This window comes from Leucoraja erinacea, chromosome 36 (genome assembly GCF_028641065.1).
Source record: "Leucoraja erinacea ecotype New England chromosome 36, Leri_hhj_1, whole genome shotgun sequence".
Taxonomy (NCBI): Eukaryota; Metazoa; Chordata; class Chondrichthyes; order Rajiformes; family Rajidae; genus Leucoraja; species Leucoraja erinaceus.
Window position 1 is genome coordinate 4813429 of NC_073412.1, and position 22983 is coordinate 4836411.

General features: G+C 47.4%; 1 protein-coding gene across 1 annotated transcript; it reads right to left on the reverse strand.

Moving 5' to 3' along the window:
* Positions 1-367: 367 nt before the first annotated feature.
* LOC129713598 (uncharacterized) lies at positions 368-22246 on the reverse strand. The gene is made up of 4 exons (XM_055662786.1): positions 21695-22246; positions 19899-19970; positions 8573-8826; positions 368-569 (listed from the first exon to the last, which is right to left on the reverse strand). Exons 1-4 carry the CDS (start codon positions 21824-21826, stop codon positions 368-370), a joined length of 660 nt encoding a protein of 219 aa, XP_055518761.1. The 5' UTR covers positions 21827-22246.
* Between the last annotated feature and the right edge of the window lie 737 nt (positions 22247-22983).

Sequence of the window (22983 nt, forward strand, 5' to 3'; positions counted from 1 at the left end):
CAGATGCTGCCGGTGTGGAGTTTGCCCGTTCTCCCTGTGACCACGTGGGTTTTCTCCAGGTGCTTCGGTTTCCTCCCACATTCCAAACACGTGTATGTTGATTGGCTTCTGTAAAGTTCCCCCCCCCCCCCCCCCGTGCATAGGATGGCAAAGTGGGATAGCATAGAACTAGTGTACGGTTGATCGATGGTCGGGGTGGAGTCGATGGGCCGAAGGCCTGCTCCCACACTGTATTTTAAACCCTGGTCTCAGCTGCTGTATGTTTCCCGTGGAGTGTGGAGTCCCCCCCAACTTCCCCCCCCCCCCCCCCGCCCCCCCGCTCCCCCCCTCTAGCTGCTGGCCTGTGGTGGTATTTTAAACCCTGGTCTCAGCTGCTGTCCGTGTGGAGTCCGGCTAAATGGAAATTAGCTGGAGAACTCTGCGGCGTTCCAATCGAGAGTTCATCGGGCTGTAAGGAATTGGAGTTTGCAAATTGTGTGCATGATCTAACAGTTCCGTAGACCACAGGGGCAGTGTAGGGGCTTGCAACTGGACATCCACTTCCATTAGCAATTAAAACCGACGCTGTTCTCGGAAGGAACACAAAAACAAACAACAATCATCTAGAGAAAAAAAAATGAAAGTATAATCTCTCTCCGACAGCAAAGACAAAGTGAAGTCCATCCCCTCTCTCTCATCAGCTGCTAGTCACTCACAACATGGGGTGGCTTTGAAAGGGATCGAACAGGCTGTGCTTTCAGTCATTTCAGATAAACATTCCTGTACAGGTTTCTCTTCCAATCATAAAGGGGGAAAAGATATCCCCCTTTAAAAAATATTTAAAGGGGGATATCCTTTAAAACTGAGATGAGGATAACTTTTTTCACACACATAGTGGTGAATCTCTGGAACTCTCTGCCACAGAGGGTAGTTGAGGCCACAGTTCATTGGCTATAGTTAAGAGGGAGTTAGATGTGGCCCTTGTGGCTAAGGGGATCAGAGGGTATGGAGAGAAGGCAGGTACGGGGATACTGAGTTGGATGATCAGCCATGATCATATTGAATGGCAGTGCAGGCTCGAAGGGCCGAATGGCCTCTACTCCTGCACCTAATTTCTATGTTTCTATGTTTCTATAAATATCGTTCGGACGGCAAGGTCTGAATGACAATAAAGGCTACTTTGACTTTGACTTTGACTTTGGAGTGGAAAGAGGCCCTTTGGCCCACTGAGTCCATGCCGACCATCCATAACCATTCATGTTAATCCTGTGTTATCCCACTTTCGTATCCACTCCGTGTACACCGGGCTCCATGTCTTTGGGAACGTGGCACCCAGAGAGGAAACTTGTTCAAGTTTCAAGGGCTGTAGAGTCTTCAGTGTTTTTTTGCTCTAGTGTACAGTGAGTTTCATAACATCTTAAAATGCCTCAAAATCAATGAAGAGTTATTTGAAGTGCAGTCATAGGGGCAATGTCCAAAATTTCAATCACCATATTTCACGTTGACCGAGTGATTTGAGGCCTCTCTGCAAGATGTGATACGACCTTACATAATATCATGTGAAATATCCCCAAAAGATTGGATAATTCAAATCCCCCTGTGAATAGATCTTATCGTTAAGTCAAACAACGTTGTATCATTAATATCTAAATTGGTGCTATTATGCTCTTATCTTAAGGAAACAGAAAGAGAGAAACATTGACTAAGCCCTATAAAACCTGCTAAATAATATGTAATTCTGATGTACTCTTTGTTAATCGGGGTCTCGTGAATTTTCAATTGAACATCTGTATCAGTGAGGAACAGCTGGGCTCCAGGCAGTTCACCAACAAACCTCAATGGATATTAGTTGCTGATCCCATTCTACAATTGTGCAGAGTCTTTTTCAACCAAGATTACCCGTTTCTCTATAAACTATTGAAGGGAGTAATTAAATAGTCCATAAGCCGTCACTGAGCCTAGAGAGCTGCTCTACATCCCTGCAGCTGAACATGACCAAAACGCCTCTTTATGTCCTGCACCTCGTCTACATTAGAAAGTTATTTAATATGGGGCAAGATTGGTGGCCTTGTGTTTGCAGATTTAACATGGAATATTTAATGGAGGGGGCAGTTTTACATTGGTGTTTGAGATACAGCATGGAAACAAGCCCTTCGGCCCACTGAGCTTGTGCCAACCAACCTAACGCTGGCTTTAGTGTTCAAGAAGGAACTGCAGATGCTGGAAGATCGAAGGTAGACAAAAATGCTGGAGAAACTCAGCGGGTGCAGCAGCATCTATGGAACGAAGAAAATAGGCGACGTTTCGGGCCGAAACCCTTCTTCAGACACTGGCTTTAGTTTAGTTTAGTTTAGTTTAGAGGTACAGCATGAAACAGGCCCTTTGGCCCAACAAGTCCGCACCGACCAATAGACCCAAGTCTTGACATTACTATGGTGATTGGTCCTGATCATAACTCCCTGGGATCTAGAGGAATTGTTCACTCTGAGAGGGACACAGAATAGGCAGACCAACAACTTTCCTTTCAACCAGTGTCACCAGATGGTGTAGAAACAAGGAACTGCAGATGCTGGTTTGCAGAAAAGGACACAATGTGCTGGAGTAACTCAGCGGGTCAGGCAGCATCTCTGGAGAAGATGGATAGATGAGATTTTGGGTCTGAAGGAGGGTCCCGCCCCTATCCATTTTCTCCAGCGATGCTGCCTGACCCGCTGAGTTACTCCAGCACATTTTGTCTTTTTGTGAGATGTTGAATCAAAGAATCATTACATTTTATAAAGTTGTTCACCCCAAGAGAACATGGAACAAACAGAGAATGCCTGTGGAGGCCGGTTCTCTGGATGCTTTCAAGAGAGAGCTAGATAGGGCTCTTAACAATAGCGGAGTCGGGGGATATGGGGAGAAGGCAGGAACGGGGTACTGATTGGGGATGATCAGCCATGATCACATTGAATGGCAGTGCTGGCTCAAAGGGCCGAATGGCCTTCTCCTGCACCTATTGTCTATTGTCTATTGTCTATCTAGAAGATGGTAGCCTTACCAATAACCACTGCACTTCCCCAATGTTTAACATGCCACACAGAAATCTTTCCTCCTGTAAACTTGTTGATGGTTGCCTCTGAAACACAGTTGTCTGTACCTCATACGTACCAGAACGTGCACGCACACAATCATACACGTAAATATACACACACACACAAGCACACATATAAACACAGAAACGCGCGCACACATACACTCATACACGCACCTCAAACGCACGCACATACTCATAACACACACACACACTCAATCATACATGTAAATATACACACACAAACACGCGCACCCGTACACGCACCTACAAATGCATGCACATACACACACACACACACACACACACAAATACACACTCAGACATACACTCACTCACACACACATATACTCACACATTAACACATACACTCATACAAACACACACACACTCTGACACACACACACACACACACACACACTGCCACACACACACACACACACACTGCCTGCCACACACACACACACACACACACACACTCTGCCACATACACACACACACACACACACACACACACACACTCTGCACACACACACACACACACACACACACACACACACACACACACACACACACACACACACACACACACACACTCTGACACACACACACACACACACACATACTCTGACACACACACACACACACACTCTGACACACACACTTTAACACAAACAAACACCCATTCACACGCACGCACAAATATGCTCATTCTCACACTAATGCATACGCACAGACTCCAAGACACACACAAGAACACACTTACACACACATGAGCACACTCACATATGTGCACACACAAATACACACTCACACAAACACATGAGCTTGGTGCAGTTGCTGAGCAACATTAACATCTGCGGGCGACACTCTATTTACTTCAGATGCTTCCTGACCCTGCTTTAAAGTCCAGCATCCCCTGTCTCTTGTGTCTCCAATATAAACAATTTGCTTCCTCATTATCAAGAAGCCTAATCTGAGTTTTGCATGTGGAAAAATGCTTATTGGAAAGGCTTTGTAAAACAGTCCAGGAAGTTAATGAAAGTGGAGCTAAGGTTATCTCCCCAACACTGCACCTGTCGTCTCCGTGACTGTTCGATCACGCAAGCATTTGGAAACTCCATTTCCCCGAAAAACCGACGATCTCTCCGATCTCTCTGCTGCAGAATTATCCAGATAATTTTTTGTAACACTAGTTTCGTAAAGCATCAAGTAGCTTTAGGACACAGAACAGTGCAGCACAAGAACAGGACCTCTTTCCACCATGTCTGTCATGACCCATGAGCTAGATAGGGCTCTTATAAATAGCGGAGGCAGGGGATATGGGGAGAAGGCAGGAACGGGGTACTGATTGGGGATGATCAGCCATGATCACATTGAATGGCGGTGCTGGCTCGAAGGGCCGGATGGCCTCTACTCCTGCACCTATTGTCTATTGTCTATTGTCACGAGAGGCATAGATAGGATAAACAGCCAGAACCTTTGTCCCAGGATGGAAAAACCCCCCAAATATCCAAGGGCATAGCGTGAAGGTGAGAAGGGAAAGGTTTGAAAGGATGTTTCCGGTAATGGGAGAGTCTAGGAACAGAGGGCACAGCCTCAGAGTAAAAGGACGTATCTTCGAAATGGAGATGAGGAGGAATTTCTTTAGCTAAAGGGCTGTGAATCTGTGGAATCCATTGCCTCAGACGGCTGTGGAGGCCAAGTCCTTGGGTATTTTTAAGGCAGAGATTGGAAGGTTCTTAATTAGAAACGGTATCAAAGGTTACGGGGAGTAGACAGGAGAATGGGGTTGAGAATGAATAAGAATATTGCGTACAGTTTTGGTCTCCAAATCTGAGGAAGGACTTTATTGCCATAGAGAGAGTGCAGAGAAGGTTCACCAGACTGATTCCTGGGATGTCAGGTCTTTCATACGAAGAAAGACTGGATAGACTCGGCTTGTACTCGCTAGAATTTAGGAGATTGAGGGGGGATCTTATAGAAACGAACAAAATTCTTAAGGGGTTGGACAGGCTAGATGCAGGAAGATTGTTCCCGATGTTGGGGAAGTCCAGGACAAGGGGTCACAGCTTAAGGATAAGGGGGAAATCCTTTAAGACCGAGATGAGAAAAACATTTTTCACACAGAGAGTGGTGAATCTCTGGAACTCTCTGCCACAGAGGGTAGTTGAGGCCACAGTTCATTGGCTATATTTAAGAGGGAGTTAGATGTGGCCCTTGTGGCTAGAGGGATCAGGGGGTATGGAGAGAAGGCAGGTACGGGATACTGAGTTGGATGATCAGCCATGATCATATTGAATGGCGGTGCAGGCTTGAAGGGCCGAATGGCCTACTCCTGCACCTATTTTCTATGTATCTATGTATCTAAGAGATCAGCCATTATTAAATGGCGGAGTCGAAACGATTGGCTGAATGGCCTAATTTTGCTCCTATCTCTCATGGTCATGATCAAATATTGAAATATTAATTGAAATATTTCTCATTTACCATTATTTGATGATTAGGCTTGGTTGTGTTACACAGCCCATTCCAGCTATTTAGCTCTGCATCAAAGGAAACTGAAGCCAATTTCCTCGATTAAATCAGTTCCTCTTTTCTCTAAATAATTGCTCGAAATGGTTCACAGCTGTTTGCTGCTCCTCTGCACAGAATGGTCTCCGCTCGTATATTGCTAATCAGGGTTGCCATGGCATTTATATTCCTTTTAGACCATTACAAAGAAATAATATAAATGTGCTTTTGAAAAAGCCGTGTGGAGTCTATCCTGCAGATTTTACTAATGCTGTTGCTTTGATCTTTTAAATGCTGTGTAGTACATGTCTGTGATTCTGGGATAAAACTATCAGTTCATAATTCGTGGCAATCTCATGTATAGTCTGTACAAAACGTTTAAAAGAGGAGATAAGTTATGCCCCTGTCCCACTTAGGAAACCTGAACGGAAACCTCTGGAGACTTTGCGCCCCACCCAAGGTTTCCGTGCGATCCCCGGAGGTTTTTGTCAGTCTCCCTGCTTCCACTACCTGCAACCTCCGGCAACCACCTGCAACCTCCGGGAACCGCACGGAAACCTTGGGTGGGGCGCAAAGTCTCCGTTCAGGTTTCCTAAGTGGGACAGGGGTAGAAGCGTTCGAATCTGCAACGTTTTCGAACAGGGAGATCAGGTGAATGTGGTCCTTAAGCCATCGGCGAGACCAAACGTAGACTGGGCGATCGTTTCGCTGAACACCTTTGCTCAGTCTGCCTGGACCTACCTGATCTAACGGTTGCCAAACACTTTCTCCCCCCTCCCCACTGACCTTTCTATCCAGGGCATCCTCCATTGCCAGTGGGGCAGATCGCAAATTGGAGGAACAGCTATCTCATATTTCGCTTGGGCAGCTTACAAGCCAGTGGCATGGCTCTCGATCTCTCGAACTTCAAGTAAACCCTGCATTCCCTTTCTCTCCATCCCTCTCACAGTGGGCCAGTGTAGATGGGGCACCTTGGTATGTAGGTTTGGCTAAAGGGCCTGATTGTGGGCAGTATGGCTCTCCAGCTCCACACCATGCCACTTGCAAATATTTATGGATTTGCGCTCAAAGGTTTATTCGTTCCAGCGGTCCCACCAGAACTGTGCAATTTATTCAATGTTCACTCTCCTTGCGATGGTAATATACCTCCCTTTTTCCTGGGGGTATTTTATCATCTGCTATTTTTATACCACGAGCTGCTAACACAACAATCACATTTTAGGACCGAGATGAGAAAAACATACCAGACTGATTCCTGATTCCTGGGATGTCATATGAAGGACTTTCATATGAAGAACGACTGGATAGACTTGGCTTGTACTCGCTAGAATTTAGAAGATCGAGGGGGGATCTTATAGAAACTTACTTTTTTCACACAGAGAGTGGTGAATCTCTGGAATTCTCTGCCACAGAATGTAGTTGAGGCCACAGTTCATTGGCTATATTTAAGAAGGAGTTAGATGTGGCCCTTGTGGCTAAAGGGATCAGGGGGGTATGGAGAGAAGGCAGGTATGGGATACTGAGTTGGATGATCAGCCATGATCATATTGAATGGCGGTGCTGGCTCGAAGGGCCGAATGTCCTCTACTTCTGCACCTATTGTCTGTGTTTCTATCATTCTATCATTCTATTATTCTATGTTTCTATCTCTCTCTACATCACCATCTATATCTCTCATTTCCCTTCCCCCCGACTCAGTCTGAAGTTTCTAATGATGCTGCCGGTCCCGCTGAGTTACTCCAGCATTTTGTGTCTGACTTCCCATTTTGACACTGCAGCCATCATGTGCTCTGGAGACGGAGCTTCAAGTTACTTCACCAACCATTGATGCATGCAGACCCCCAGCATGCACCCTCCCCCTCTCCCCTCTACAATTCAGGCCACTTTCAATTATTTTTCTTTGTTCTCTGACAAGCCGAGGAGAGGTGTGAAATGCCGTGGGCGTTTTTTTAATACTTTTCCTTTCTGTTATGCAACAGAGATACCAAAAGATCAAGAGCCTGAACTGGAGTGGAGAGAATCTTAATAACAATTGCTGTAGCCCACAGGCAGCCGAGCAAACATATCAGAAATATAACGGGAGTTCTCTGTCTCTAAGCGACAGCAAGGACTTTAATATCTGACTGACGTTTTACACCTCGATTGTTCCACAAAGCTGCTTCCAGTTTGGGTGCCACCGTTTATCCCATTGAAGGCCATAGATGTAGACACAAGGAACTGCAGAAGGTTTACCAACATAGACACAGGTTGCTGGATCACTCAGCAGGTTACAGGACATCAGCATGGGCAGCACGGAGGCGCAGCGGTGGAGCTGCTGCCTTACTGCGCTGGAGCAGCAGGTTCGGTCCCAACCACGGGTGCTGTCTGTACGGAGTTTGCACGCACGTACTCCCCGTATTGCCACTTTTCATTTCACTGCACATCTCGTATGTGTACGTGACGAATCGACTTGACTTGACACATGCACACTCGCACACACACACACACACGCAAGGACACACAGGAACACGCATAGGCACACGCAAACACATGCAAAGACACACATGCACACTCACACACGTACACACACACGCAAGGACACACAGGAACACGCATAGGCACACGCACACACATGCAAAGACACACATGCACACTCACACACGTACACACACATGCAAGGACACACAGGAACACGCATAGGCACATGCAAACACATGCAAAGACGCACATGCACACACACACACGTACACACACACGCAAGGACACACATGAACACGCACAGGCACACGCACACGCAAGGATATGCCCGCACCCGCACATGCACACACATGCAGGGACACACACGAATACGCACACACACACACACTCACACACATGCACACTCACACACACACACACACACACACACACACACACACACACACACACACACAAGTTTGAGAGCAGGCCAAATTCAGCAAATAAGATGAACAGATTCTCTCCCCAAGGCGAGCGACACAGTTTGTGCAAATTTCCATCCATTTTAACAGGATATTTAGAATCTTTTGACCTACCTTGGCCTGTGGCGCTGGGGCTATATCTGACGCCTGGTCCTGGATTGCAGATAGCGTCCACTCTGCCGTGGTGGTCAGGCCTGGCCCTGAGGAGGGATCAGGGCTGCCAACAGCCAGTGCCCTCTGTGTGGCTGGCTGGTGCTTTAATCCCAGGGCATCCCTGGAGGTTGCAGCTCCAACACTGGCCACGAGGGATGGATAGGTCGCGGCAAGTATCGAATCAGGGCGCTGAAACAGCGAAAGAAAATGTTGGTTAGGAAGGAACTGCAGATGCTGGTTTACACCGAGGATAGACACAAAATGCCGGAGCAACTCAGCGGGACAGGCTGCATCTCTGGATGGACGTCTAAGGTCGAGACCCTTCTTCAGACTGAGAGGCGGGGGAGAGGGGAAACGGAGGGGTTTAGAGTGAGATGTGGAGAGATACAGAACAAATGAATGAGAGATGTGCGAAAAAGGCCATTGTCAGCTGTGGCCGTGGTGAAAACCAGTCACAGACAATGAGACTCAACAGACTTCTGTGATTTTTAGTGACTATCTTTGGCTTCCACCCAAGTTATATATTTAGTTTAACAACCTGTGCCTGTGGTCAGAGTGAAACTTGTAAGAACTGAATGATTTTAATTGCACTTCCTCTGAGAGGCAGACAGGGACTGAGTTAGCCGGCATGTTAATAAGATTTAGCTACATCGTCTCCTGCTAAAGTGGTGGCTCCAATATTTCGACTGGTCTATAATCGGATTGCTAACAGACTGAGGTTAATCAACTGGTCATGCAATACATTCTACTCTCTTAAAATGGAACTTAGCTGTAACTATGGGAATGAGCGGGTGGATAGCCCTGTCCCACATTGCAGGAAGATTGCTCCCGATGTTGGGGAAGTCCAGGACAAGGGGTCACAGCTTAAGGATAAGGGGGAAATCCTTTAAAACCGAGATGAGAATAACTTTTTTCACACAGAGAGTGGTGAATCTCTGGAACTCTCTGCCACAGAGGGTAGTTGAGGCCACAGTTCATTGGCTATATTTAAGAGGGAGTTTGATGTGGCCCTTGTGGCTAAGGGGATCAGGGGGTATGGAGAGAAGGCAGGTACGGGATACTGAGTTGGATGACCAGCCATGATCATATTGAATGGCGGTGCAGGCTCGAAGGGCCGAATGGCCTACTCCTGCACCTAATTTCTATGTTTCTATGTTTCTATGTTTCATTCCAAGAGCTCCCCCGAGTTGAAAACAAATCAAACTCGCGGTAAGCACGGAGAATGAACGTAGCGGGTACGTCGGAGCTCGGGGACGTCTCTTAGCGATAACGTCAGGCAGTCGGGAAGACTCGCTAACGGCAGGTAAGCACGGGAAGACTCGTGAAGATTTTTCAACATGTTGAATAAATGTCCACGAGAGCCCCGAGTACCTACGAGCGGCCATTACCGTAAATCTCCGCGTTCGAATGAAGGCAAACTTGGGATGAACTCGCACCATGGGACAGGGGTTATAACTTATCGTGAGCATTTGACGTCACTGGGTCTGTACTTGCTGGAGTTTAGAAGAATGAAGGGGGGGCCTCATTGAAACATACCGAATAGTGAAATGCTTGGATAGAGTGGATGTGGAGAGGATGTTTCCACTAGTGGGAGAAGCCAGGAAGGAGATGCGAAGAGTTTTTTTTTTGTCAGAGGGTGGTGAATCTGTGGCCACAGAACGTTGTGGAGGCCAAATCGATGGATATTGTTAAGGCAGATGTTCTTGTTTAGTGCCAAGGGTTATGGGGAGAAGGCAGGAGAATGGGGTTGGGAGGGAGAGATAGATCAGCCATGATTCAAAGACGGGGCAGACTTGATGGGCCGAAAGACCTAACTCTGCTCCCATCCCTTATGACCTTATAACTACAAACACCTCAGCGCTCACCCGCAGCTCCAGGCAAATAAATAGAGGGAAAAGGACACAATGTGCTGGAGTAACTCAGTGGGTCAGGCAGCATCTGTGGAGAACGTTGGTTCAAGATTCAAGAGAGTTTATTGTTATGTGTCACAGATAGGACAATGAAATTCTCAGCACAACAGAATATAGTAGGCGTGAATACAGAACAGATCAGTGTGTCCATATACCATTATATAAATATATACACACATGAATAAATAAAACAGATAAAGTGCAAATCAACAGATAATGGGCTATTAATGTTCAGAGTTTTGTTTGAGTTGAGCTTAATAGCCTGATGGCTGTGGGGAAGTAGCTATTCCTGAACCTGGACGTTGCAGTCTTCAGGCTCCTGTACCTTCTACCTGAAGGTAACAGGGAGATGAGTGTGTGGCCAGGATGGTGTGGGTCTTTGATGATACTGCCAGCCTTTTTGAGGCAGCGACTGCGATAGATCCCCTCGATGGAAGGGAGGTCAGAGCCGATGATGGACTGGGCAGTGTTTACTACTTTTTGTAAACTTGTCCAGGTCCAACTGCATTAGCTCTACAGCCAAGAAAGCACAACCAATGCCTCTCCTTCCTCAGGAGAGTGTAAGGAAATTGGGCATGTCTTCAATGACTCTTACCAACTTCCGCAGATGCATCCGATCACGAAGCATCCCAGCTTGGCACGGCAATTGTTCCACCCGATCCCACGAGGAATTGCAGTGAGTTGTGAACATGCCACAGTCCACCAGTCAAACCCTCCACCGTCCACCCCTTCCCCAATCGGATCCGTCTGTAATTCACGCTGCCACGGGGAAGCCACCCGGGCCGGCGACTGCAGGTGCTCAGAAGGCCCAGACCACGGATGAACATCTGGGAAGATTGGAGGGGAGGCTGGCTGGACAATGGTGCCTTCCTCACCTTGGTGCCACTGTGTGTTGTGTTGTGTCGTGGACTTCCTGTGTTTGTGCTTTCTTTTTAAAAAATTCTATTTAATTTTTTTAATATGTTTTAATATTTATTATTTATTTATTTATTTTTATGATACTGACTGTAAAGGGAAATTCATTTTGTTGTCTCTAATTGAGACAATGACAATAAATTTGAATACAATACAAGCAGCCAACGCCATCGAGACTCACTCCCACTTGTCCCACTTCCACGACCTAATTCACGACCTCTGCCGAGTTTGCCCTCGACTCATACTCGCAGCATGGTCGTCACGAGGTCGTACGGAGCTCGTAGGTCGGTCGTGATGCTAGTCGTTGGTACTCGTGGCATTAAGTAGGTCGGGGCGTTTTTGATGAAAAATGTCCATGATTAAAAAAGGTTGTGTATTAGGTCGTGTAAGTGGGACAGGCACTTAAGTCATTCTCTCCTCCCCCCTACCCCCCCCCCCCCCCCCCCCCCCCCCCCCCCCCCCCCCCCCCACCTCTCACCAGGGCAGCAGATACAAAAGCCTGGCAGCTTTCAACACCTCATTCAAGAACAGCTTCTTTCCCAATGTAATCAAACTTTTGAAGGGACCTCTCACTTGCTGGGGGTGAATTCCCCTGAATCTTCCAACCTATTTAGTTGTAGCCCTTGCGTTTTTTTTAAATCTTCACCTTCTCTTCTGCTGTAACACTCTCCATTCTGCGCTCTGTTTATTTTCTCGTTTGCACGCGCTGTTGTGCTTACGCCTGGTATGGTTTGCCTGGATAACTCGGTACACGTGACAATAAAGCAATTTCAATAACAAGTCCCTCGAGGAGCTCTGTACATTTCAGTGGGATCACCATCATTAAGTTTAACGCGTGATTAGACTGCATCAGGGAAAATGTCGAGTGTGGCCGTGTTGAGCCTCTCCCATGTCTTTTGTTCCACTCCCTCTCCTCTGTCCACAGCTTTAAGTCACTGACCTTCACCCACCCCCTTGTTAATGCAATCGGAAAGCATCCTGCATTTCATCAGTGAAGTCCACTGTGTGATATGGGTCTACAGTCAGGCTGAGTTGCATCTGAAGAAGGGTTTCGGCCCGTAACGTTGCCTATTTCCTTCGCTGCTGCACCTGCTGAGTTTCTCCAGCATTTTTGTGTACCTTAGTTGCATCTATACCAAGGCACAGTGAAAAGCTTTCTTTTGCCCTCTGTGCAGACAGATCAGATAATACCACACATACATACAATCAAATACAAGTCAAACTCAAGTACAACAGACAGAGCAAAGGGTGCAGAGAATTAAACAGAGTGCAGAATATAGTTCTCAGCATTGTCGTCTGAAGAAGGGTCTCAACCTTAAATGTCACCTATTCCTTCCTCTCCAGAGATGCTGCCTGTCCTGCTGAGTTACTCCAGCTTTTTGTGTCTATCTTCAGGTGTCAACCAGCATCTGCAGTTCCTTCCTACTCATTGTAGTGCATCGGTTTCATTGACAAAGTTCAACGTCTGCAATGGGATAGAGGCGAATGGGGCAGCAGCCCGGCTTATGGAAGGCTTAAAGCTTCACGAATTGTGTTGGATGCTGGTTTAAACCGAAGATAGACACAAGAGGCCGGAGTAACTCACCTCGCCCACAGCTAACAATGGCCTGTTTTCTTCACCATTTTCATATTCATATTCCTATCTTTCATTCATTTGTTCGATATCTCTCGAAGTCACCGTCTCTATATCTCTCGTGAGTTTGGCCCGACGAGATACTGTTGGCCCATTGCGTCTCTCCAGAGCTGCCGCCCGTCCCGATGAGTTGCTCCAGTGTTTTGTGTCTGTCTTCACTACATATCGTAGCTGGGCCGAGTACAATTGCAAGCCAGCGCACTGCGCCCAGAATCCCAGATCATGTAAAATGCAACAGTTTATGAGCGGCCTGTGACTATATAGGGGGACATTGCAGCTGCTGTCCATGGTGCTGAATAGCCTCTGCCTGTGACTGTCTCTCTGCTGTCTTTGTCATGCACGTGCCTGCCCACAAACTCCCCCCCACCGCACACTTTTATTCAATTAGCTCTTGTCCAGGAGGAGTCCTGTGGGAATGTGCGCGTGTGAGGATGGCTGACACATTCTGTTCAACAAAGACATTAATTTTCCCTACGCCTCCATGTATCCAACTCATTAGATGTTTAACCAACTGCTCAGAGCCTGTAACCTTACGGCACCCACTAATGCGATGCTTGTGGTGATGATAAATGCTGCAAGCACCAGCTCCCCTGTTCATCGTGACTACAACAAACATGGGCTTGGAATTAGTTTAGCTTGGTTTATGAAGAAAGACTGGATAGACTTGGTTTATACTCTCTAGAATTTAGGAGATTGAGGGGGGATCTTATAGAAACTTACAAAATTCTTAAGGGGTTGGACAGGCTGGATGCAGGAAGATTGTTCCCAATGTTAGGGAAGTCCAGGACAAGGGGTCACAGCTTAAGGATAAGGGGGAAATCCTTTAAAACCGAGATGAGAAGAACTTTTTTCACACACAGAGTGGTGAATCTCTGGAACTCTCTGCCACAGAGGGTAGTTGAGGCCAGTTCATTGGCTATATTTAAGAGGGAGTTAGATGTGGCCCTTGTGGCTAAGGGGATCAGGGGGTATGGAGAGAAGGCAGGTACGGGATACTGAGTTGGGTGATCAGCCATGATCATATTGAATGGCGGTGCAGGCTCGAAGGGCCGAATGGCCTACTCCTGCACCTAATTTCTATGTTTCTATGTTTCTATGTTTAGAGATACAGTGTGGAAACAGACCCTTCGGCCCACCGAGTCCGCGCCGACCAGCGATCCCCGCACATTAACACTGCCCCTACACACACTAGGGACAATTGACATTGATATCAAAGCCAATTAACCTACAAACCTGTACATCTATGGAGTGTGGGAGGAAATCGGAGATACGAAGGGCCGAATGGCCTACAATTGCACCTATTTTCTATGTTTCTATACCAGGGGGAAAGCCCTACGCAGTCACGGGGAGAACGTGCAAACTCCGTACAGACAGCATCCGTAGTCAGGATCGAACCGGGGTCTCTGGCGCTGTGAGTGTTTAGAAGACCCCTCCTCATTCTCTTAACTCCAGCGAGTACAGGCCCACAGCCGTCAAAGGCTCACAGTACATTAACCCAACCATCCCCGGGATCATTCTCGTAAACCTCCTCTGGGAAGTCCGCAAAACCAACACATCCCTCCTCAGATATGGGGCCCAAAACGACTTACAATACTGTAAATGTGATCAAACCTGTGCCCTGTAAAGCCTCAGCATTTACCCCCCCCCCCCACCCCCCAGCTTTTATACTCTAGTCCTCTCAAAATTAATATGAACATTGCATTTGTCTTCCTTATCTCCTGATCCAACCTGCAAATGAACCTTTTGGGGATACCAGCAGCTTAGACCATCCACGCAACCACCTTTATTTTCTGTGCCTCTGAGGGGAAAAGGTAAGCTTGCTGCCTAGTTGTTTCTTTAAAAAGTCAGAACTTTGCAAGCTTTAGGAAATTCTGGGAGGAGATTGAACTGACACTGGGAGAGAGAGATGACTTTCTCAGGAGCAGGAGCTCTGCATAACAACACCCCCCCTCTGCACACTGGCCATCAACTCCCCCAAGCAAACATCAAGGCTCAAAGTCATAAATGTGGATGGATCCCTAACCATTAGCTCAGATCCTTCCCCCTGGGAACCGCTTTGAAACGCTGCCTCAAAACAGATGACCCTGGGGTGTTATTATTGAAGTTCCACAGCTTTGACCTTGATTGTTATTCAGGCAACGTCCTTGAAACCGCCTTCTGACGAGGTCCCCAACAGCTCGGGACAAAGAAGGCACCCCCCCCCCCCCCCCAAACCCCCCCACTCCTTCCCTCCCCGATGCCCCAAACTGGGACAGAACAGGGAGTGGCCAGCCCAGTTCTTATCCTTCGCTTAGCTTAGAGATACAGCATGGAAACAGGCCCTTCAGCCCGCCGAGCCCATGCCGACCATCGATCACGGACAAGGTTGTTCCCGATGTTAGGGAAGTCCAGGACAAGGGGTCACAGCTTAAGGATAAAGAGGAAATCCTTTAAAACCGAGATGAGAAGAATTTTTTTCACACAGAGAGTGGTGAATCTCTGGAACTCTCTGCCGCAGAGGGTAGTCGAGGCCACAGTTCATTGGCTATATTTAAGAGGGAGTTGGATGTGGCCCTTGTGGCTAAGGGGATCAGGGGGTATGGAGAGAAGGCAGGTACGGGATACTGAGTTGGATGATCAGCCATGATCATATTGAATGGCGGTGCAGGCTCGAAGGGCCGAATGGCCTACTCCTGCACCTAATTTCTATGTTTCTATGTTTCTATGATCACCCTTTAACATTATGTTATCTCACTTTCGCATCCACTCCCTACACACGAGGAACAGTTTAAGGCAGATTAACCTACAAATCCGCACGTCTTTGAGATGTTGCTGGGGAACCAGAGCTCCCGGTTGGAGGCAACCAGTTCAGGTTAGTTTATTGCCACGTGTGTACCGAGGTACAGTGAAAAGCTTTTGTTGCGTGCTAACTAGTCAGCGGAAAGACAATCGATTAATTTACAGTGTATAGATACACGATAAGGGAATAACGTTTAGTGCAAGGTAAAGCCAGCAAAGTCCGATCAAGGATAGTCCAAGGGTCATCAAAGAGGTACATAGTTGTGGTAGGATGATTCAGTTGCCTGATAACAGCTGGGAAGAGACTGTAGATAGACACAAAATGCTGGAGTAACTCAGCGGGACAGGCAGCATCTCTGGATGGAAGGAATGGGTGACATTTCGGGTCGAGACCCATCTTCAGACTGAGAGTCAGGGAGAGGGAGACACAGAGATAAGGAAGGGTAAGGTGTGAACTCGGGCTATCAAAGGGAATGGAGCTCAAGGAGAATGTGGAATAGATCATTGCAGTCTCAGTCTCAGTCTGAAGAAGGGTCTCGACCCGAAATGTCACCAATTCCTTCTATCCAGAGATGCTGCCTGTCCCGCTGAGTTACTCCAGCATTTTGTGTCTATCTTCGGTGTAAACCAGCATCTGCAGTTCCTTCCTACACTTACAAAGATGACATTAAATCAGTGGAAGTCAGACTGGTGGAAGAACTAGGGAGGGGGGGGGGGGGGGGGGGGGGGGGGGGGGGGTGTGTGATAGAGAGAGGGGAAAGCAAGGGTGACGAAGTTAGATTTGAAGTCAATATTCTGGTCAACTCCTTCTGCACCCTCTCCAATGCCCCCACTGAGTGATACGAGTATATTTTTTATCTCATTGGGTGTCCTTTACATTGTTATTCCATGAGCCTTTTGCGTACAGGTTTGGTCTCCTAATCTGAGGAAAAACATTCTTGCCATAGAGGGAGTACAGAGAAGGTTCACCAGACTGATTCCTGGGATGTCAGGACTTTCATATGAAGAAAGACTGGATAGACTCGGCTTGTACTCGCTAGAATTTAGAAGATTGAGGGGGGATCTTATAAAAGCTCACAAAATTCTTAAGGGGTTGGACAGGCTAGATGCAGGAAGATTGTTCCAGATGTTGGGGAAGTCCAGAACAAGGGGTCACACAGTTTAAGGATAAGGGGGAAATCTTTTAGGACCGAGATGCGAAAAACATTTTGAGTGGAATTCTCTGTCACAGAAGGTAGTTGAGGCCACAGTTCATTGGCTATATTTAAGAGGGAGTTAGATGTGGCCCTTGTGGCTAAAGGGATCAGGGGGTATGGAGAGAAGGCAGGTACGGGATACTGAGTTGGATGATCAGCCATGATCATATTTAATGGTGGTGCAGGCTCGAAGGACCGAATGGCCTCTACTCCTGCACCTATTTTCTATGTTTCTATGTTTCTATGACCTTGTGCCTGAAGGAGCGGTGCAGAGAACAGCCAGGTTAGACTGAAGAACCCGAAACGTCACCCATTCCTTCTCTCCAGAGATGCTGCCCGGCCCGCTGAGTTGCTCCAGCTTTTTGTGTCTATCTGCGGTTGAAACTGGCATCGGCAGTTCCTTCCTGCACATTACCCTAATGTTATGCAAGACCTGCTGGGGGACAGCCATGTCGATGAGCTTGGGATTTAATAAGGAATTTCAGAAAAACACTGACCATTGCAAACATCAAATTACACGCATGAAAAGCTGATCGTAAAAGTTACAAATGACTGTCGGACAAAAACGCGTCTGTATTAAAATAAATACCATGCTTGTTTAGTGCTTGGCTGGAGCTGTTAATTTAGTTTGGCAAGCAATGGTAATAAAAAGGAATTAATTCAAGGCTAAGTTGGGCCCTTGTGAATAATACATCACACACACACACACACAGTCTCTCATTCGACCCATGGGCAATTACTTGTAAGTACCACCAATGTGGACTCCTCAGCAACCAACTCTCTAGGCACCAACAGAATATCAATAAAATCACCATATCATTATGCTTCAGTCTGCTCACATCAAGCCTCCCCTTTAACTTTGCCACCAGGGCACCCTAAGATGGAAAGGGAGTTCTAGCCGAAGAACGGCGTTTCTTCTTGGAAAATGAAATGACTCTGCGATCAAGATGACACATTGCGCGCTACGTGTGACAGCGTTTCCGTGGCCGTCCAGCTTACAGGCTTCTCTCAAGGAAGATGGGGAAGGGATTTTAGATAATCGCTCTAACCAGTACAGTACCCCACTGCAGCATCATTCCAGGCACATGGTTCCCAAAATATTCAATTATTGACCACTTAGGTTATTCTGAGAACTTGGCTTTAAAATTCTCATCCTTGCTGTCAAACCCCACCAGAGACGCAACCCTTACGACCTCCGCCTATTCTATAATCATAGCACATCCAACACAGAGCAGTACAGTATAGGAACAGGCCATTCGGCCCATGTCTATGCTGAACATAATGTCAAAATAGACTCCTTCATCTTCTGAAGAAGGGTTTCGTCCCGAAACGTTGCCTATTTCCTTCGCTCCATGGATGCTGCCTCACCCGCTGAGTTGCTCCAGCATTTTTGTCGACCTTTGATCTTCCAGCATCTTGAACACTCCTCATCTTCATCCCTTCTCTCCAGAGATGCTGCCTGTCCCGCTGAGTTACTCCAGCATTTTGCGTTTACCTTCGGTTTAAACCAGCATCTGCGGTTCCTTCTTAAACGTTCCTCTTCTCCCTGTTCCTGATCCATATCCCTCCATTCCCTGCAAATCCATTTGCCTTTCCAGAGGCACCCACAGACCTCTTGAACACCTCTAGGAACAGGCCATTCGGCCCACGTCTATGCTGAACATAATGTCAAAATAGACTCCTTCATCTTCTGAAGAAGGGTTTCGACCCGAAACGTCGCCTATTTCTTTTGCTCCATAGATGCTGCCTCACCCGCTGAGTTTCTCCAGCACTTTATACTGCCTCCACCACCATCCCTGGAAGCACATTTCAGCCTCTCTGTGTGGAAATCCCTCTCACCTTACAGCTATACACGCTAGTATTAGATATTTCCATCTTGGGAAAAAAGGTTCTGACTGTCTACCCTATCTATGCCTCGCATCGTTTTATATAGCTCTACCAAATCTCCCTTAAGTCTCTGGCATTCCAGAGAAAGCAACCCAAGGCTAAGGCCTGGATAGAGTGGATGTGGAGAGGATGTTTCCCAGGAGTGAGAGAGGCTAGGGCCGGAGGGCACAGCTTCAGAATGAAAGGACGAACATTTGGAATGGGGATGAGAATTGCAGGAAAAATGCCCCCTATGTTGGGGGAGTCCAGAAGCAGGGGTCACAGTTTGAGAAGAAAGGGTTGGCCATTTAGGATTGAGATGAGGGAAAGCTTTTTCAGCCCGAGAGTCGTGATTCTGTGGAATTCTCTGCCACGGAAGGTAGTGGAAGCTAATTCACTGGATGTATTCAAGAGAGAGTTAAGGGCCTGTGAAACTTGGACATCATTTAAGCGTTACGACGCACGCTTTGTGACGTGTACGTGATGCGTGCATGGTGCGTGGTGACATGGGCGGTTGCGCACGGCGCCCCAGGATTTGGAATGTACAAAATCTTTGCGCGCCATCTTCGTGACGTGCAAATGTCACCCAAGTGGGACAGGCCCTTTAGATTTAGCTCTAAGGGGGTAATGGAATCAAAGGATATGGGGGAAAAGCAGGAACAGGGTACTGATTCTGGATGATCAGCCATGATCATATTGAATGGCGGTGCTGGCTCGAAGGGCCGAATGGCCTACTCCTGCACCTACTTTCGATGTTTCTATGAGAATCATATTAGCCATATACATTTATGCCTTTGTCAGAGGTGGGTTGCAAGGAACTCTTGCAAGAAGGCATTCCTAAAGAGGATGAGGCTGCAAGGCTTAGAGTTCCTGCATCTGAAGGAATGAGCGATGTTGGAGTGAATGAAATTGGAGATGGAACCAAACATAATCTTCTGTCAACTAAGCATCGTCCAATCTTACCTCGGAGCCGATGAGCCTGAGGATGAGCCCCACAGTTGGTGTGGTTCCGGATGTTGTTCTCAGACTGGTCCCCTGCGGAGAGAGCAAATAGACAGCGATTGCCTGGACTGTGAGAGAGGATAATCCGACAAAACAGACCAGATACATCGGCAAATCTTGGAAAAAGAAGGTAGACACAACAAGCTGGAGTTACTCAGCTGTGGATGACTTCCCACACGTTTAATTAATAATGTTTTGATAATATTTAATATTTTATGTGTCATTCCTAACTGTCACTGTATGTCATGTTGTCACTTGCGGGCGGAGCACCAAGGCAAATTCCATCTTCACATTAGGCACAGCTTGAGATTTGACATTAGAGCAGACAAAATGTGTGGGAAGGAACTGCAGATGCTGGTTTACGCCAATAGACAATACACTATAGGTGCAGGAGTAGGCCATTCGGCCCTTCGAGCCAGCACCGCCATTCAATGTGATCATGGCTGATCATCCCCAATCAGTATCCCGTTCTTGCCATTTCCCCATATCCCCTATTTTTAAGAGACCTATCTAGCTCTCTCTTGAAAGCATCCAGAGAACCTGCCTCCACCACCCTCTGAGGCAGAGAATTCCACAGACTCACAACTTTCTGTGAGAAAAAGTGTTTCCTCGTCTCCGTTCTAAAAGGCTTACCCCTTATTCTTAAACTGCGGCCCCTGGTTCTGGACTCCTGCAACATCGGGAACATGTTTCCTGCCTCTAGCGTGTCCAAGCCCTTAACAATCTTATATGTTTCAATAAGATCGCCTCTCATCCTTCTAAACTCCACAGAGTGTACAAGCCCAGCCGCTCCATTCTCTCAGCATATGACAGTCCCGCCATCCCGGGAATTAACCTTGTAAACCTACGCTGCACTCCCTCAATAGCAAGAATGTCCTTCCTCAAATTAGGGGACCAAAACTGCACACAGTATTCCAGGTGTGGTCTCACTAGGGCCCTGTACAACTGCAGAAGGACCTCTTTGCTCCTATACTTGACTCCTCTTGTTATAAAACTCGACTGCTCTTGTTATAAACGCTGAAGATAGACTGTATCTCTGGGGTCTAACATGGCACAGTTTAGACGCCTGAGGTTTTGGAAGGAGCAGGATAGCTTTCATTGCAAAAGGATTTGAGTATAGGAGCAGAGAGGTTCTACTGCAGTTGTACAGGGTCTTGGTGAGACCACACCTGGAGTATTGCGTACAGTTTTGGTCTCCAAATCTGAGGAAGGACATTATTGCCATAGAGGGAGTGCAGAGACGGTTCACCAGACTGATTCCTGGGATGTCAGGACTGTCTTATGAAGAAAGACTGGATAGACTTGGTTTATACTCTCTAGAATTTAGAAGATTGAGAGGGGATCTTATAGAAACTTACAAAATTGTTAGGGGGTGGACAGGCTAGATGCAGGAAGATTGTTCCCGATGTTAGGGAAGTCCAGGACAAGGGGTCACAGCTTAAGGATAAAGGGGAAATCCTTTAAAACCGAGATGAGAAGAACTTTTTTCACGCAGAGAGTGGTGAATCTCTGGAACTCTCTGCCACAGAGGGTAGTTGAGGCCAGTTCATTGGCTATATTTAAGAGGGAGTTAGATGTGGCCCTTGTGGCTAAGGGGATCAGGGGGTATGGAGAGAAGGCAGGTACGGGATACTGAGTTGGATGATCAGCCATGATCATATTGAATGGCGGTGCAGGCTCGAAGGGCCGAATGGCCTACTCCTGCACCTAATTTCTATGTTTCTATGTTTTTATGTTTAAGATGGGAGGGAGCTCACCTGAACAGGTAGGCTGTCCACCTTCAGTCCACGGCCTCCGTTCTCCGTCATGAGCTTGTGGTAGACGTCCTGGCTCAGGGGCACTCCAGAAAAGCCCACGGGACTACGTCCAAACCAGCTGACGGTGTTCATCACTGTCGGGGAGAGATGTATTGGTCACACAGTAACCACAGCATGTGGCCTCTCAGGACATTCACCACAGAAGATAGACACAAAATGCTGCGGCAACTCAGCGGGTCAGGCAGCATCTCAGGAGAAAAGGATTCGACAATGGGAGGAGGCCATTCGGCCCTTCGAGCCAGCACCACCATTCACTGTGATCATGGCTGATCATCCCCAATCAGTACCCCGTTCCTGCCTTCTCCCCATATCCCCATAACTCTGCTATCTTTAAGAGCTCTATCTAACTCTCTCTCGAAAGCACGCGGAGGCTTGGCCACCCTTTCCTTCTGAGGCAGGGAATTCCACATCCTCTGTGTGAAAAAAGTTTTCTTCCACCCCGTTCTAAATGGCCAACCCCTTATTCTTAAACTGTGGCCCCTGGTTCTGGACTCCCCCAAATAACAGTGATGTTATTTGGGGGAGTCCAGAATCAGGCTGAGAGTTAGGGGGAAAGGGAGGCGGGAGATATGGAGGGTGATACAGAGAGGGGTCACCGTTATCTGAATGCGAACTGCCTGAGGTCCTTGGCTGGAAATCCCTCTGTACAATCTCCCGTCTTGCCCCTGTTGACATGGCCACGTACCAGAGGAGACACAATAGTACTCGAGGATAACTGCTGCTCCCGCGGTGAAGATGGTGGCACTATCCCGCCCCTGGAAAAGGAAGGAATGATCCCAAACCGGCTGCTCCGGAGGTAAGGCTGCAGCGGACACCTGGGGGAGAGAGAACAAGATCAGTGAAGATAGAGGGTCTCGACCCGAAACATCACCCATTCCTTCGCTCCAGAGATGCTGCCTGTCCCGCTGAGTTGCTCCAGCATCTTAGATTTAAACCAGCATCTGCAGTTCCTTCCAAAACAAGAGCTTCAGTGAAACGTAAACACCGGCAAACGCAGCTTTTTTTTACAGTGAAAGCATTTTATTTTGCATGCTATCCAGGCAGGTCATGCTGCACGTGAGTATTTTAGTTTAGTTTAGTTTAGAGATACAGCGTGGAAGCCACTGAGTCCACGCCGACCAGCGATCCCCGCACATTAACACTGCCCTACACACACACACTAGGGACAATTTACACTTGTACCAAGCCAATTTACCTACATACATACATACAAGATACAAGATACAAGA

Excerpts from the sequence above, each read along its gene's own strand:
- LOC129713598 (XM_055662786.1), bottom strand. The coding sequence starts at position 21,826 with ATGAACACCGTCAGCTGGTTTGGACGTAGTCCCGTGGGCTTTTCTGGA. Across the intron at positions 19,971-21,694 it reads TGGACAGCCTACCTGTTCAG|GGGACCAGTCTGAGAACAAC; the intron begins GTGAGCTCCCTC and ends CTCTCTCCGCAG. Across the intron at positions 570-8,572 it reads CAAAAGATTCTAAATATCCT|AACAGCGTCGGTTTTAATTG; the intron begins GTTAAAATGGAT and ends GTTCCTTCCGAG.